Here is a 13,763-nt window from a genome sequence, read left to right on the forward strand (position 1 = left end):
CCTGTTTCGAAGTGTCGAGTTTGCATTTTGTGCTGTTGCCATTTTGGGTTTTTTGAGCTAGAAGTGACCATATTGGATGAGAGGGTGGGGCTGACCCTAATGCAAGCTGCTATCCTGGTTAGCACAGTCTGTGCTTAACTGTAATAATGCTAATGTTAATGTTTGTGAGTGAAAAACAGGCTTAAAAATATCAAAATAAAATATACATACAGGGAAAAAACATCTGACATTGACTTTTTTTAGGTGACCAAAATGTTCCAATTAACATTAATGAATTGAAAACACACTGTAGCAGTTATTTGACAGCACAGGAGGGGCACCCACCATCCCCATAGCTCATTTTCTTTTTTCCCACCATACTAGCCCTTTAACTACATTCTTCTTGAGGGGATCACACTCATTTTCGCCGCTGCTCTACATGCAACATGCTATAATTACCACCTACACACTTTTCCGTCCACTTTTGCCAAGCTGTGAGACCAACAGCTGTGGTCAGTCGTTTATTAATGTCCTCAGCTGGTTGCCTGCCACAATGACTTCACTACTGGTGGCATCTATTCAGCCATCCAGGAAGTCATTGATCAGTCATCGGGCTGCTCGCTGAGGCCTGACGTGCAGCTGTGGAGCGCTGGAATAATGTAGGCAAAGAGGTAAAGATAGGAAAACAGGAGTAAAAGCAAGAGAAAGAATGACTAATAATTGAATCTGTTTATTATCTGGATAAATAGAGCATATTAAAACTCGGTTAAATACTGGGAGATGTTTCAATGTATTTCAATTAGTACGTTACTGACATGAGTTGAGGCGTTATGCAAATGTTCAGTCCCCAAAATAGACATATGGAAGTGTGTAGAAATAACATATTGTATTGAGAGAGTATGACAAATTGGTGACTTTCAGCAGTAATTATACATTTCCGTTCCTGTGTATTTTCACCCAAAACATCAGAGGCATTCCTAAGTATTGCTGGAGTTTATTCGACATTGACGAGACGCAGGGTGCAGGCAGGGGGCGTGCTCTGAAAAGTCTCTGAACGTAAAAAGGGGGAATGCCTCCATTTTTTCCCTGCCAGTTTCAAATATTCTGCCCAGTGGGGTTGGACAAATATTAAAAACACCTTGAACTATAACACACCCCAGCACATCAGCACTACAGACCACGCACGGTCTCTGAAAAGGATCATAGTGTTGAATCAACACCTCTCTGGTGGTGTGAAATGTATAAAGTTTCCTTTCATGTCCATCAACCCCTCTGATCTTCTTCTTGCTGCATCTAAGATTACAGTGTAGTAATGTCAGAAGGTGCGAGGGTTTCTATGTGAGAAGACAAACATATTTTCTACATTAGGGGCATGCCTGTTAACCATATGTGAAGTCGGAGCCAAAGATAGTTGAAGATGTTGCGAGTTGAAGATGTGCCAGTGCAGCGAGACTCCTCTGAACTGCAAATAGACCTAATGGTAAAGTCTTCCCATTATCTGATTAGCTAATTGGAAGACTGGGCTTCATTGATGATGGCTGGAAACTGCCTGCGCCTGCTTGTGCAAGTTTTCTCTGTTGGTTTCCTGTAAATATCTGCATGTGAGCTTTGTCAAACGGTTACTCTTGTGGTATCAGACGTTATAGGTGAGGTACAGTTTTTCCTTCTGGTATGAGTGTGCATGCATTTTATACTTATGCTGCACAGGATGTTGAAATATGAGCATGTAATTTTCACCATAAATAAATCTACATTTTCTGTTTTCTAAATTCAGCTATTGTATGTCTTTTGGTGATTGAAGCTGGCCTCATAATGCCATGTTAGACATTGTGAGTGTAAGTTAGGGTTAGAGAAACCAGCTATCTTTGCCAGCTGCTGGGTGCTAGTTCACATTCAAAGTTATGTACTGTAAAATAAAGCAAACGGCTGATGTCAGTGAGTCAGGTTCATGTGTTAATAATGAAATTCAGACAGTTGATTACAGTGGATTATAATTCAGACAATGGATTACACTTAATCATCACATATTTATTGAGTTTAAGCAAACAGAAGAATATACAATGCCCCTATCCCAGAGAGCTGTAAAGCACACCAAACAGGAAAAAGAGGAAAAAAGATAAAGATAAAATAAAATAAAACTTAAAAAATCAGAACAATCACATCGACAACATCATATCAATAATTCAGCAAATATTTTGATTGAAGTCATTTATCGAGCTAAAAGCCAAATGTTCTCGAGTTTCAGCTTTCCAGTCTGAAGATGTGCTGCTTTTGTCTTAGATATTATTAGATTTCTTTGGATTTTAGACTGATGGTAAAAAAACCCAACAACAACCAAAATGAAGAGGCCACATTCCTTTATTTCTTACACCTTATAGACCAAACCGTTAATTGATAATAAAAGTAATCATTAGTTTTGCTGCTCTGAGCTCACTAAATGTCAGGTTATCAATGTGCTCTGCTAAAAGCTCATATTGTATTGTAGCTAGCCCTCATTGGCTGCCAGATGTTGTTAATCCCTTTAAACAATGTACAGTTTGCACATTAACAGCACTTTTCAATCTTTTTTTCCCCTTTTAAAATGAGTGAATATGAGTTATCGCTGTATTTAGTCCGAATCTGAGATATTGAATGTGACAAATGAGTTCATCATTAACTACATCCAACAACCTGACTTTTCACCTAAAGTGAATTCCAACAGATTTCCCTCCAAAACAAAAACTTAAGAGCAGCCTTCCTCCCACCAGAATGAACACATCAGTGCAGGCGTCCAGGCCAGATGCTGCAATCTGAGTTGGAAGGAGATGGCACGAGTTGGATGTAACTACAAGTAGATTATCATGGTTATTGAAAACAGGAGCATTAGTTTGACATAATAAAGAGACAGGAAAGATCTTTTTGTCTATCTTCTAGCCAGCCACATGTTATCGTTCTTTCCTGGATTAAACATCAAACTAGCAGATGCTGAGAGATTACTAATCCTCCACAAAACATGTATTTTTATTATTATTTAGTGATTGATTTTGAGTTTGATTCTCATGTCATGGGTGCGGCGCGGCTCTATGGGATAGAAAGCGGTTCTCCCTTTGGTCCTAAATGAAATATCTCAACAGTCATTGGATGGATTGCCATGAAATTCGTTCCCTTCAGGATGAATTGTGAGAATTTGGGTGATCTTGGACTTTTCATCTTGCGCCATCATTGGGATCAAATCAGATTTGCACAATAGTTTGGTTTATGCCAACAGTAAGGAGATTCAGCTGTAGTTGTTTTGAGCATCTTAACATTGCGAAAATGGTAAACATACCAATGAAACGTCAGCGTGTTAATATTGCATGCTAGCGTGCTGACAGAGTAAACCCTCAACCCTCATAGGGCTGCATGTCCATCATATAATCAATTCAGCTTTAGAAAAAAAAAAAGATTTCTCACAGACTACATAAGCTTTATCAGACAAATGACTTCAGGTGCATTCATTTGCATTCAGTCTTAACAGCAAGGAGGATTGAAGAAGTCTAATTTATAATCTATGTTTTTTTTTTGTAAAGAAATTGAATCGTTGCTGTTGATTTCATCTGAAGTTATGACAGTTATGCACAGCCACGTCTTCAGTTCATGTAATGCAGAGTGAAGAATGCAGTAAAATACTTTTCAAAAGCCTTCAGGGAAAAACTAAAACTTAAAGACATTTTTCTAAAGTTTACAAGTATAACCAAAATGTGTGGAATCAATCTGGAATTTTTTGTTTTTAGTGTTGTCTCTGTCTACCCATCTGCCAGTGTCTATGTGTTTGATTGTTTGCCTGTTTTTCCTTTCTGGCTCCCTAACTGTTTTTTCTTTGCCTCTTGTTTTCAGACTGTCAGCAGCAGGGAGTAACACAAGTACAAGAACCATAAAAACCAGGATCTGTCTCTGGTGGCATGCTTCAGTGATGCTCAACAATGCGATGAAGAGCTGAAGCCTGACAACAAGTGTGTGTAACGCTGAACACACACGCAGAAGAGCTGCAGACGCCAGTGTTATAGCTTAGTTCTGTGCGTGGCTGGACCTGTGTGTGTGTGTGTGTGTGTGTGTGTTTGTGTGCGTGTGCGTGCGTGCGTGTGTGTGCGTGCGTGTGTGTATAGACTTACTGTGCTCAGTTTAAAGTACTGTGGAGCAGAGGATTTAAGCCCAAGAGTATGGTCCAACTGTCCACTTCAGTCTGCCTGCTGGGAAGCCTTTTTGGTAAGAGACATCTGCGTGTGTTTTGTCTGTGTGTGTGTGTGTGTGTGTTCATATGTGTGTGTATGTGTGCGCTGGCCCTTGCAGGGATTGGCCCTTGTGCAAAGATGGTTTCTTGTTTGTATCACAGAACAGTGTGAAAATGTTTTATTATATCTGTTGTGTGTGTGTGTGCGTGAACATGATTTGTCGACGTGTCTGGAAGATGATGAAAAGGTTTCATCATCCTGAAAGAGTGAAAAGAGGTGATACACATACACACCCTCTCAGTTTTTGTTCTGTTCTCTGCTAACACGTCTCTTTCCTTTGCTCTCTCTCTCTCTCACTCACTCCGACTCTCTTGGCCTTATTTTCATGCACAATATTTGCTGTTTAGTGATGGGGTTTTTTTCTTCTTTATCACTCCTTCGCTTGTTGTTTTGGTGTCTAATCATGTACTAAAGTGGAAGAGAAGCTCAGTAGGGGAATGGGTCATTGGTAATCCAGTGTTGAATCACAGTGTTGGTGTCCAATGTGCCTAAAAATGGAGAGATAACAAGGGAGTGAGAGAGAGAGAGAGAGAGAGAGAGAGAGAGAGAGAGACAGAGAGAGAGAGAGAGAGAGAGAGAGAGAGAGAGAGAGAGAGAGATAACAGAGGAACTCAGCCAGATTCCTTTAAGCCATAGGGGGAATCCAAAGGCATTATGCACAGCAAAATACCATTTAAATCATGCTATCCAAAATGCCAGTTATCTCATCTCATCTGTGTTATTCACAAGTCTGAGGCAGGATTTTTATTAGCAGAGTGAATTCCTTCAGCCCCCTGCAGGCAGGAGCAGAAGCAGTGTGTGTGTGTGTTTCATTCGCAGCCTCTAATCTGAGGGTGTCACACTGTGTCAAAGCACAATGCATTGTGCACTGCGTTTCTGTTGTGGTAACTTCATTTAGTTCTGCACAAACAGCAGCAGACTGTTGCAAAGTAACCACACACACACACACAAAAAAAAGTCTTTAAACTCATCATCTCGTTATTCCAACTCTGTGATTTTATTCCATGCTGTATCTTTTCTATATAACTTGTTATTTTACATAGGTTTCCAGTAGAGTGTAGGAGCTGATGATGACATCCTAACAAGGCTCTTGACAAGCCGTTCACACATACCAAACACAGGCTGGCCTCAGTTGACACAAGCTCCTTGGCCGGACCATGTAAATGACAGCCTCAGGATGACAGGGTGTAGACACGGAGGAACTTTGTGCTTAGACATAAGTAGACTTGTTAATCAAAGTAAGACTCCATTAATCAGTCACTAGGAGCAGTTATTGACGACTATACTCATTAATTTTCTGTTATATCCACATAGTTTCAGCTTATTTTCCCACAATTACCAGTCAGAGATTTCTGCCACAACAGTCATTTTATGAAGGTAAATTGATTTCTTAACATCTCCCCAGGATGTCTGGTAATGGTTTGAAAAATAGTTATATAATACAAGTTGGATGTTTTAAAGCTCTGTTAGGAAAACAAAAAAAAAAAGACTTAAGAGCAACAAATGAACCAACGGCGTTATTTCTTCTCATTCGTGCTCTTGTTGTTTGATTTTCAAACTTGGTGAGTGCAAAAATGAAAAACAGAACCAAAGGGATGTATTGCATGAAGAAATCCAGACTAGTATTTTAAGGGTTTTTGAAATCAGGTCCAGGTGCACCATTACATAGAATGAATAGAATGCTTTTATTGTGAATGCATGTTAACGTACAACGAAATGTACTGTCTCTCTTAAAAGGAAAACTGTATCCCATTCACTCTACTCATCTGTCCATTCACTCATCTGTCCATTCACTCACATGCACACATATTCAAAGAAACTGTGGGTTGAATGAGTTAATAACTATAACAATAGAGTATAAAATAAATTAAAGTGCTTATGAAGTTATTGCACATTAGTGATTATGATTGCATTTGAGTTACACCACACTTTCTACACTTACGACACGTAATATAATGATATAATGATTTCCATTTGCGCCCATCCATTTGAAAACCAAAGACAGATCAAACAATAAATTAATTATATTTAAAATTATCTGTATTTTCACATATTTTCACACATCTGTTCAACTGTGATTTTGTCTTGATTTCAGTTTTCTGTGCGTGTTGCAGTTTTTGTCATCAGACCAGGACCTTTTTTAAGGCGGGGATCATTCTTGGACCAGTGTTTGTTGGGAACAATCCTGGTTACTGTGGATAATCGTTATCAGCAGTTTCCATTGGAACTACCTTCTGCTGAAGAGATCAGTCCGATATTTACTGCTGACAGTTGAATTTTGTGTAGTGTAATGTGTGTTTTGATCAGAAAAATGAAACGCCATTCACCTCCATGGTATTGTGGTGGAAGATATCTCAGCACACAAAGCCACGAGAGAGGAGAACATATTTTAATTATTTGTAGTTCGTTTAGGTTTACTGACCCTTTAAAGGTGGAAAAATGAAAGGACATATTTTACAATGGGAGTTTACACAGGTGCTTCTGGGTAAGTGCCAGGTTGCTGAGACTTTTGAGATTTCAAGCTTTGCTAAGCAGCCAAAGTCAGCCCAGATATGTGTGTTTGCTGGATCTGGTCCACAATCCACATCCTGAACAAGTCCCATTTTCTATAACCTTGAGAGAACAACAGTGGGAAGTTTGGAGGCAGACATCTTCCACACTGATTCACAGTGGAGAGGGTTACAGTTGTCAACATAGCAAATATCACACTGGAACAAATAGGTGTGGCATCTGGGTGTCAGTTTTGTGGCTTTCTGAGAAGCATCTCTGGCTTGTATAGTCTTATAATCAGCATTAATGTGCATTTATCTCCTCTGCAGTCAGGCCTGAGTCGCTTCCTTGTAACTGCTGGCAAGTTAACACCCCCCCCAGAGTCTCCAGTTGTAGATTGTAGACAGCTGGCTGTGTTTTTATGTTTTTGTTGTAATTAAACCCATGTATAAGCTTGCCTTAAGGCATTCAATTTCTCCTGTTTCCCCTGGGGAGCAAACCATGCTGCAGTCTCACTTGCTAACATTTTATAGACACCATGTGGTGCTGTCATGGTGCCTTCTCTTGCTCACTAGATAATTTAAGCTACCTAGAAATAAAAGACACTCGGCTTTGTTGGTCTTAAACCACACAGTCTGCTCTCTATATTTTCAACTATATAAATACAGAGGGAGGCTCTGTATGTTGACGATTCTTGATTGTTCTCTGTCATGCTAAATATACTTTCTTCACCAGACACATTTATATTTGGACTCTGACTTTTGTGAAACCTGACGAAAGTTGGTCAGAGCTGCAGAGCTGGATATTGATCCAAAATTAAAGCTGCAGCAGTAGCAACTTTTTTCACTAAATATAGCTTAAAGAGCTTCCAATGCTGTCAAATGGATCTAAACAGCTACCATGCATAAAACCAAGGACTGGTACATGAATAAATAAGGGAAAGGGCTAAAAATAGTTAATAAAAATGATGAACAAGCACATAATATGTGTGCGTGCATGTATAAAAACATGTGAATGAACAATGCTGCAATCCTCAGGTGAAGAAAAGCAGACCTTTTGGAAGATGAAGTAACTGCCTTTAAATATATCTTTAACTATGAGCACATCAGCTCCACAACTGTCATCACATATCCAAAGCAAAGCAGGGATTAGCTACACATGGATCATGTTTTTCACAAACATTCCCCACCGGCTTTTCCTCTAGAATACTGACCCTTCAAATCCTTTTGCAATCCAACGTGCTATCTTTTTTTTTAATATGTCCAGCACCTGCAGCTGTTTGTACAAACCTTAGAGCAATATTTAAAGCTTTTCTTCTGTGCTGAAAGTCAGTGATTGATATGCAGTCATCCTAATCCTCTGCAGACACAGTGTAATTCAATCTTTTCACTGATGATTGATTTCAAATTTCAAGATAACAGTCAGTTTAGCACAAAAGCAGTCAGACATCTGTTATGTATTTACATCAGATGTTGCTTCAGTGATAGCAGAACATCATCCTGTACAAAGAGAATATTTCCATATTCACTTTGCCAAAACTTGTTAAGCATAGGAAACTGCAAGTTAGCAAAAATAAAATAAGACATGTTCAGTGTGGCAGTTATTTACAGTAGGGTCCAAAAGTCTGAGACCACTTTCCCATTTAAGGGAAAGAGCCTACTGTATATTTTTATCTCCAGCAAATTTACAGTCTTGCATATTAAATGGAAACTTTCTCACTTCTCATAACAGATCGATGACTGCAAGGACGGTCATTTTTAAATCTACATTCATGATCATGCTCTAGCTTTAACTTGTTTGTGAATCTTCAAATATGAACTCCCAGGAGGAGCGTGGCCTCCTGTAGAGATGCCAAAGAGAGATGTGTGGCAACAGAGAGAAACTGAGAACTGCAAGCTCTTCATGTTACAGGCACAAATGTCATCATGTGAGAAGTTTTAAGGACAGTGGAATTTGGCTGTTCATCCGGTTACACGTGAATGCTTTTTAGTGGTATACAGTACAGACAGTCTGTAGGAGAGTGGAGGATATGTGTGTAAACTTCACTGTTTACACACAGGAAATCAATTAATCAATTATATCACTCCGATTCAGCAACTGTTCTGATCAAAATGTATCTTTCCAGTTTCTCAAATGTGATGATTTGTGGTTTGTCATATAAGACAGTGAATTGAGTATCTGAAGTGTTATTACTCAGGCTAATTGAAGACATCATTGTGGCCTCTAAGAAACTGTGAATGCAACTTTTCACTATCTTTTAACATTTCATAGACTACACAACTCATTGAGAAAAGAATCAGCAGAACAACCAATAGTTGCAGCCTTTCTGGAAAATAATTATTAATTCTTTATTTTTTTTTGGGGGGGGGGGGGGGGGGGGTATTTTTGCCTTTTTATTAGTTTAATTTGTGCCGCTAGAGGTGAAATTCTTGGACCGGCGCAAGACGGACGAAAGCGAAAGCATTTGCCAAGAATGTTTTCATTAATCAAGAACGAAGTTCTTTTTTTCATGCAAAATTAGCCTAAAATAAGTGAATAAGTAACTGAGTAAGTGATCAAGCTTTTGATATTTATTCTGCTCATTTACTCTTGCAGACATAGCCAGAAGCTCCAGTGTTCAAACTAGTCAAGGGTTGAGTGAGTTCTTTCTCCCACAGTTCACCTAAGACATGTATGTTAGGTGAACTAGAAACTGTAGTCTTTGTTATGTGTGTGTGTGTGTGTGTGTGTGTGTGTGTGTGTGTGTGTGTGTGTGTGTGTGTGTGTGTGTGTGTGTGTGTGTGTGTGTGTGTGTGTGTATTATCACTGTGATGACATGTCCAGTGTTGCCTCGTTATTAAATCATGCTGTGATAGAATCCAGCTGTACAGCAGCCCTGAGCAGGATAAATGAGAGAAGACAAATTATAAATGTCAGACCCAGCATTAATAACCAGGTTGTTGAAGTTGTTTAAGGTGACATTGTGTCATGCATAGATTAGGATTCTTTCGAGTTCAAGTCCTCGGCTTGTTTTCAGTTATTGCCAGAAGCATGAGAAAACTTGTAGAAGCATGAAGAGTTTTATAAGAGTCACCAGCACAGTGTTGGTGTGTAGATAGAATGTACTGTATGTTGATGTATCTAACATACATCAAATCCTGGCAGGTATTAAACCAACTGCAACGAAGCCTGCATGTGATGTAACAGCTTGTGAGAGCTTATTCTTGTGGCTCGGAACATGTAGTCTATTTAATATCCAGGAGAAAAAGAGAATTTTTTTCCAGTTAATCACAATATAAATGTAATGTTATTTAAATTCCCACTACCTGATGTGTGATTTTGAGAAAAACAAGTCTTCTTCAGAAAGTACTCTTCTTCTACCTGCACATTGTGCGTGATAAGGCATGTTATATATATATGTGGCAAATATAATACAATATAATACGATATAAAACAATACATCCTTTACATTCCACTGTATTCTCAATACTTTCATATCATGCCACATTTACTGTGTACACCAGAGTCACTGGATGTAGATGTAGAAAACTAAGTGCAAAGAGTTAAAAGTGTACTTATGCAGATATCAGGCAGTAAGTCTATGCCTCAGCTCTCTGATTTTGGGGTATCCCAAGCAGGTCAGCTGTCGCAGGCAATCTTATCTCACCTATAACAACCTAGTGCAAACACACTGAAGAGGTCCTGGAGTGCAGTTTTTCTCTGTGTCAGCATACTTTCATTGAGTATGTAATCTCAATGGAAGATATAATTGTAATGAAGTGCTGAAAGATGCCTGACTGCCACAATGCCAGTATGCACAGTATGCTCGACATCACAAATGAGATGTTTACACTGCAGAACCATATATATGGGAACTGGTTTTGTGTGTGTTTTAAGGACTACTTAGCAATTTTGGTAAGCCCTACATTGTTACTCCTGTGGGATTGGTTTCTGTGGGTTTCTCTACATTTGAATATTATAGTTTTCCATTCTTTTAACCCTCTCTCCTCTGAAAATATGGGGTTACATTCACTTTGGTAGATATTTAGTGTACTAATTGGCTGACCTAACAAGAGATTCGCGCTGTGTGTGTTTAGGTCTGGATTTAATCCCATTTTTAATTTTTTTGTGTGGGCATAGATTCCATTAAAAAGGAGACTACTCTTCTACGAGCATGTTAGAGCACTGTAGTTTCAACTCCTGACCAGATAGACTGGTCATTCAATTAGAAGATCGGGATTTTGGTGATGGTCTCTAATGGAGAAGTATACACTGATCCAACTCAACATCTGAAAATGGTGGTGTTTCTTATTTATTTACTTTAAGTGTTTACTTTTTCAGTGTTTTAATCTAGATTAAGGGTGGTTGATATGGACATCAGAGAAGTTAATAAAATGCCTATCCCATATTCCCATATTGTCTCATGATATATACCAAGGTTTGCTCTTAGTTCAATTGTAGGCTCTCAGGATCTATGAGAAAGACTGGTCCATTCAAGGAAGTTTGGCTGCTGAAAAAGGCGTTGCACCACAGTGTACTGGGTTAGCTTCAGTGGACTCAAGCCTCCACTGCATGTATAGCTCAACACAACATGCTCTGTTTCTTAATGACTTTTGCTTTTTTGGAGAAGTGATTTTAAACTTACCTACGTTCAAGACAGATAGAGAAGCAGATAGTCTGAAGAAAGGAAACTGAGGTTGTGTTTGGCTTTGACTACTAACAGTGACTAATGTCATCTAGTCTTCAAATGTGGCCTCAGGCAGAGATGAGTCCTACTAAATGGCAAGAAGAAAGCTCCCAAATGATCTGTCAGTACTCCGTTGGGTAATGACAGGGGGTAATAACCCTAAAGGGTCAGACATGGTCTGTTGAGTGCAAACTATGTCTACCAAATGGCTTTCAGGCACGTAATATAGGACTTGGGAGTCAACTTGTACTAATAAACAGTAGATCATTGGCTGTATATCAGCTGTCTGCCAGTCATTGAGGCAGATACCAGAGCGCTCTGCCTTTTTTGAGAGATAGGACAGACAATGCATGAGGTATAAAAAGTGAGTATTCATGTTTGTCTTCCTCTGCAGAGAATGCTGCTGAGATGCAACCTGGTTAAAGGGAATTCATTACTGTTAAGGAGTCATTTACACATTTGACACTTTATGTATCTTGTTGGAAGTAATATAAATATAAAAGTATTGTAGGAGTTTTTGGTCAACACTCAAATAGACAAATTGTGGACTATTTGCAGTAGATTTCAAACTAATGCAGTAGGACTCTACAGAATGTTTAATTTTTTCTATAGATTTCAATGTGGGTTGCACTGCTTTGGTGTCGACTGAAATTTCTCATCACCCATTAGATGAACTGCCATTAGATTTTATACAGACATTTATGTTTTATGTTCCCTAGATAATGAAGTCAACTTTTGTTATCCCCCTGCTTTTCCTCTAGTGCTACACTCAAAGGGCCTGGCATGGTCTAATAGCTTTGGACCGCCCCACCCCACCCCACCGCACCCCTGTTATCTTCACATTTAAACAATGTTGCCCCCGTTCCCTTCCCCGATAATGCTCCACCTTGGTTCCATTCTCATCAACCATAAATCACGCTTGTATCTTGTTCCTGATAGCTGACAGTCCTTCCCTTTTGTAGAAGGGTCAAGGGATCAAGCCAAACGAGTGACACAGCACTGCATAAGGTACATTAGTCAGCTTGTTGAGAACAATTGATCCAAGCCATTAACATGAAGCCAGTCACTGGTTATGTGTTGTACAATCAATGTTGGCTTTTTTCTATCCACTACACTAAGAAAGACCTGTTTAGCCAATGAAGCTCTCCTGCCAGCGTGTTTGTGGCTCAATCTGATCCAACGGACTGAATCACACTACGAAAAGCTCCAACTGACAATAACAAAACAACAAAATAATCTTGGTTATATAATACAAATGAATACATTCACTTTTACTCTCTCACTCATACACACACACACACACACAGGAATTTTCATGTACAAACATGTGCAGACATGTAGGTTGAGATACCGAAAACGCAATTAAACTCTCTCTTATACGTGAATAGTGTGTTGACTGTCAAAACGCACTGTATATGCTCATTTATGAAACTAGCTCAGTTAATCACTAGCTACTGAGATACTGTGCCACTAATTGTTTTTCAACATGAAAAGGAAGTTGTTCCATTCAAATCTACTAGAAATGCAGTTTATTTGAAACATTAGTAATATACTGTTCTGTATTTATCATGATGTCTGTAGTCAAGAATGACTATAATACAATTAAAACAGCTTTTGTTGTATAGTCATACCATAGTAATGGCAGTTTTTCCATGTGTGGCTTTTGCGTGCTTCACCTCACAGTGAGTGATGAGTCTGTTCATCAGTTTTCTTCTGAGCTCTTCACACACAACAATTTCCAAATGGTCCAAACTGTAGCACTTTCACTCACCTACATGTGGGAGAGAAGACTTTCTCTTCTAACTGGCAACTGCATGTTGGCTTGTGTGAAGGATCAGTCTCACACAAACACACACACACACACACACACACACACACACACACACACACACACACATGCATATATATTGCATACAAGAGGACATATGGTTATTTTTATAGAAACTTGCACTCATTTTATCTTTTTAAAATCAGTTGCATCTGTAGCTGTCAGAGGCTTCTCGCTTTGGTTTAAATGAGCTTGAATGAGCTGTGATTGACCGAGTGTGTTGCCATGTAGCTGTCAAACGTGACTACACTGCATTATTTGATTGACAGGTCAAATATTGTAGGTCATATATAAATCTGACCTTCTATTCTTGGCGTAATAGATAGAATAGAGTGATAGCTAATGCTTGAGCTTGTGGTAGAGAAACAGTGTTAGACAATGCAAAAAGTGTCATTTTTACTGTGACATTTTTTGTGGATAAGAAGTTTCAGGTGTGACGGGTCATATGAAAAGTCAGTGTTGAAGAGGTGGAGAAACATTTTAGAGAAGGACCATCTTCAGGATAAGAAGAATATACATTTCTTCTTGAATGGCTGTTAAAAAGTTAACA

The 13,763-nt window shown here is 39.0% G+C and overlaps 1 protein-coding gene across 1 annotated transcript in view; it reads left to right on the forward strand.

The window, feature by feature from the left end:
• The first annotated feature begins 3,973 nt into the window (after nt 1-3,973).
• The window catches only part of il34 (interleukin 34), a 30,905-nt gene continuing 21,115 nt past the window's right edge, over nt 3,974-13,763 (forward strand). The window contains exon 1 of the mRNA XM_053319055.1: nt 3,974-4,203. Coding sequence (XP_053175030.1) covers nt 4,158-4,203 — 46 coding nt within the window. The 5' untranslated portion in view covers nt 3,974-4,157. The remainder of the gene's footprint in view (nt 4,204-13,763) is intronic.

This window comes from Scomber japonicus, chromosome 5, assembly GCF_027409825.1.
Source record: "Scomber japonicus isolate fScoJap1 chromosome 5, fScoJap1.pri, whole genome shotgun sequence".
NCBI classification, from domain to species: Eukaryota; Metazoa; Chordata; class Actinopteri; order Scombriformes; family Scombridae; genus Scomber; species Scomber japonicus.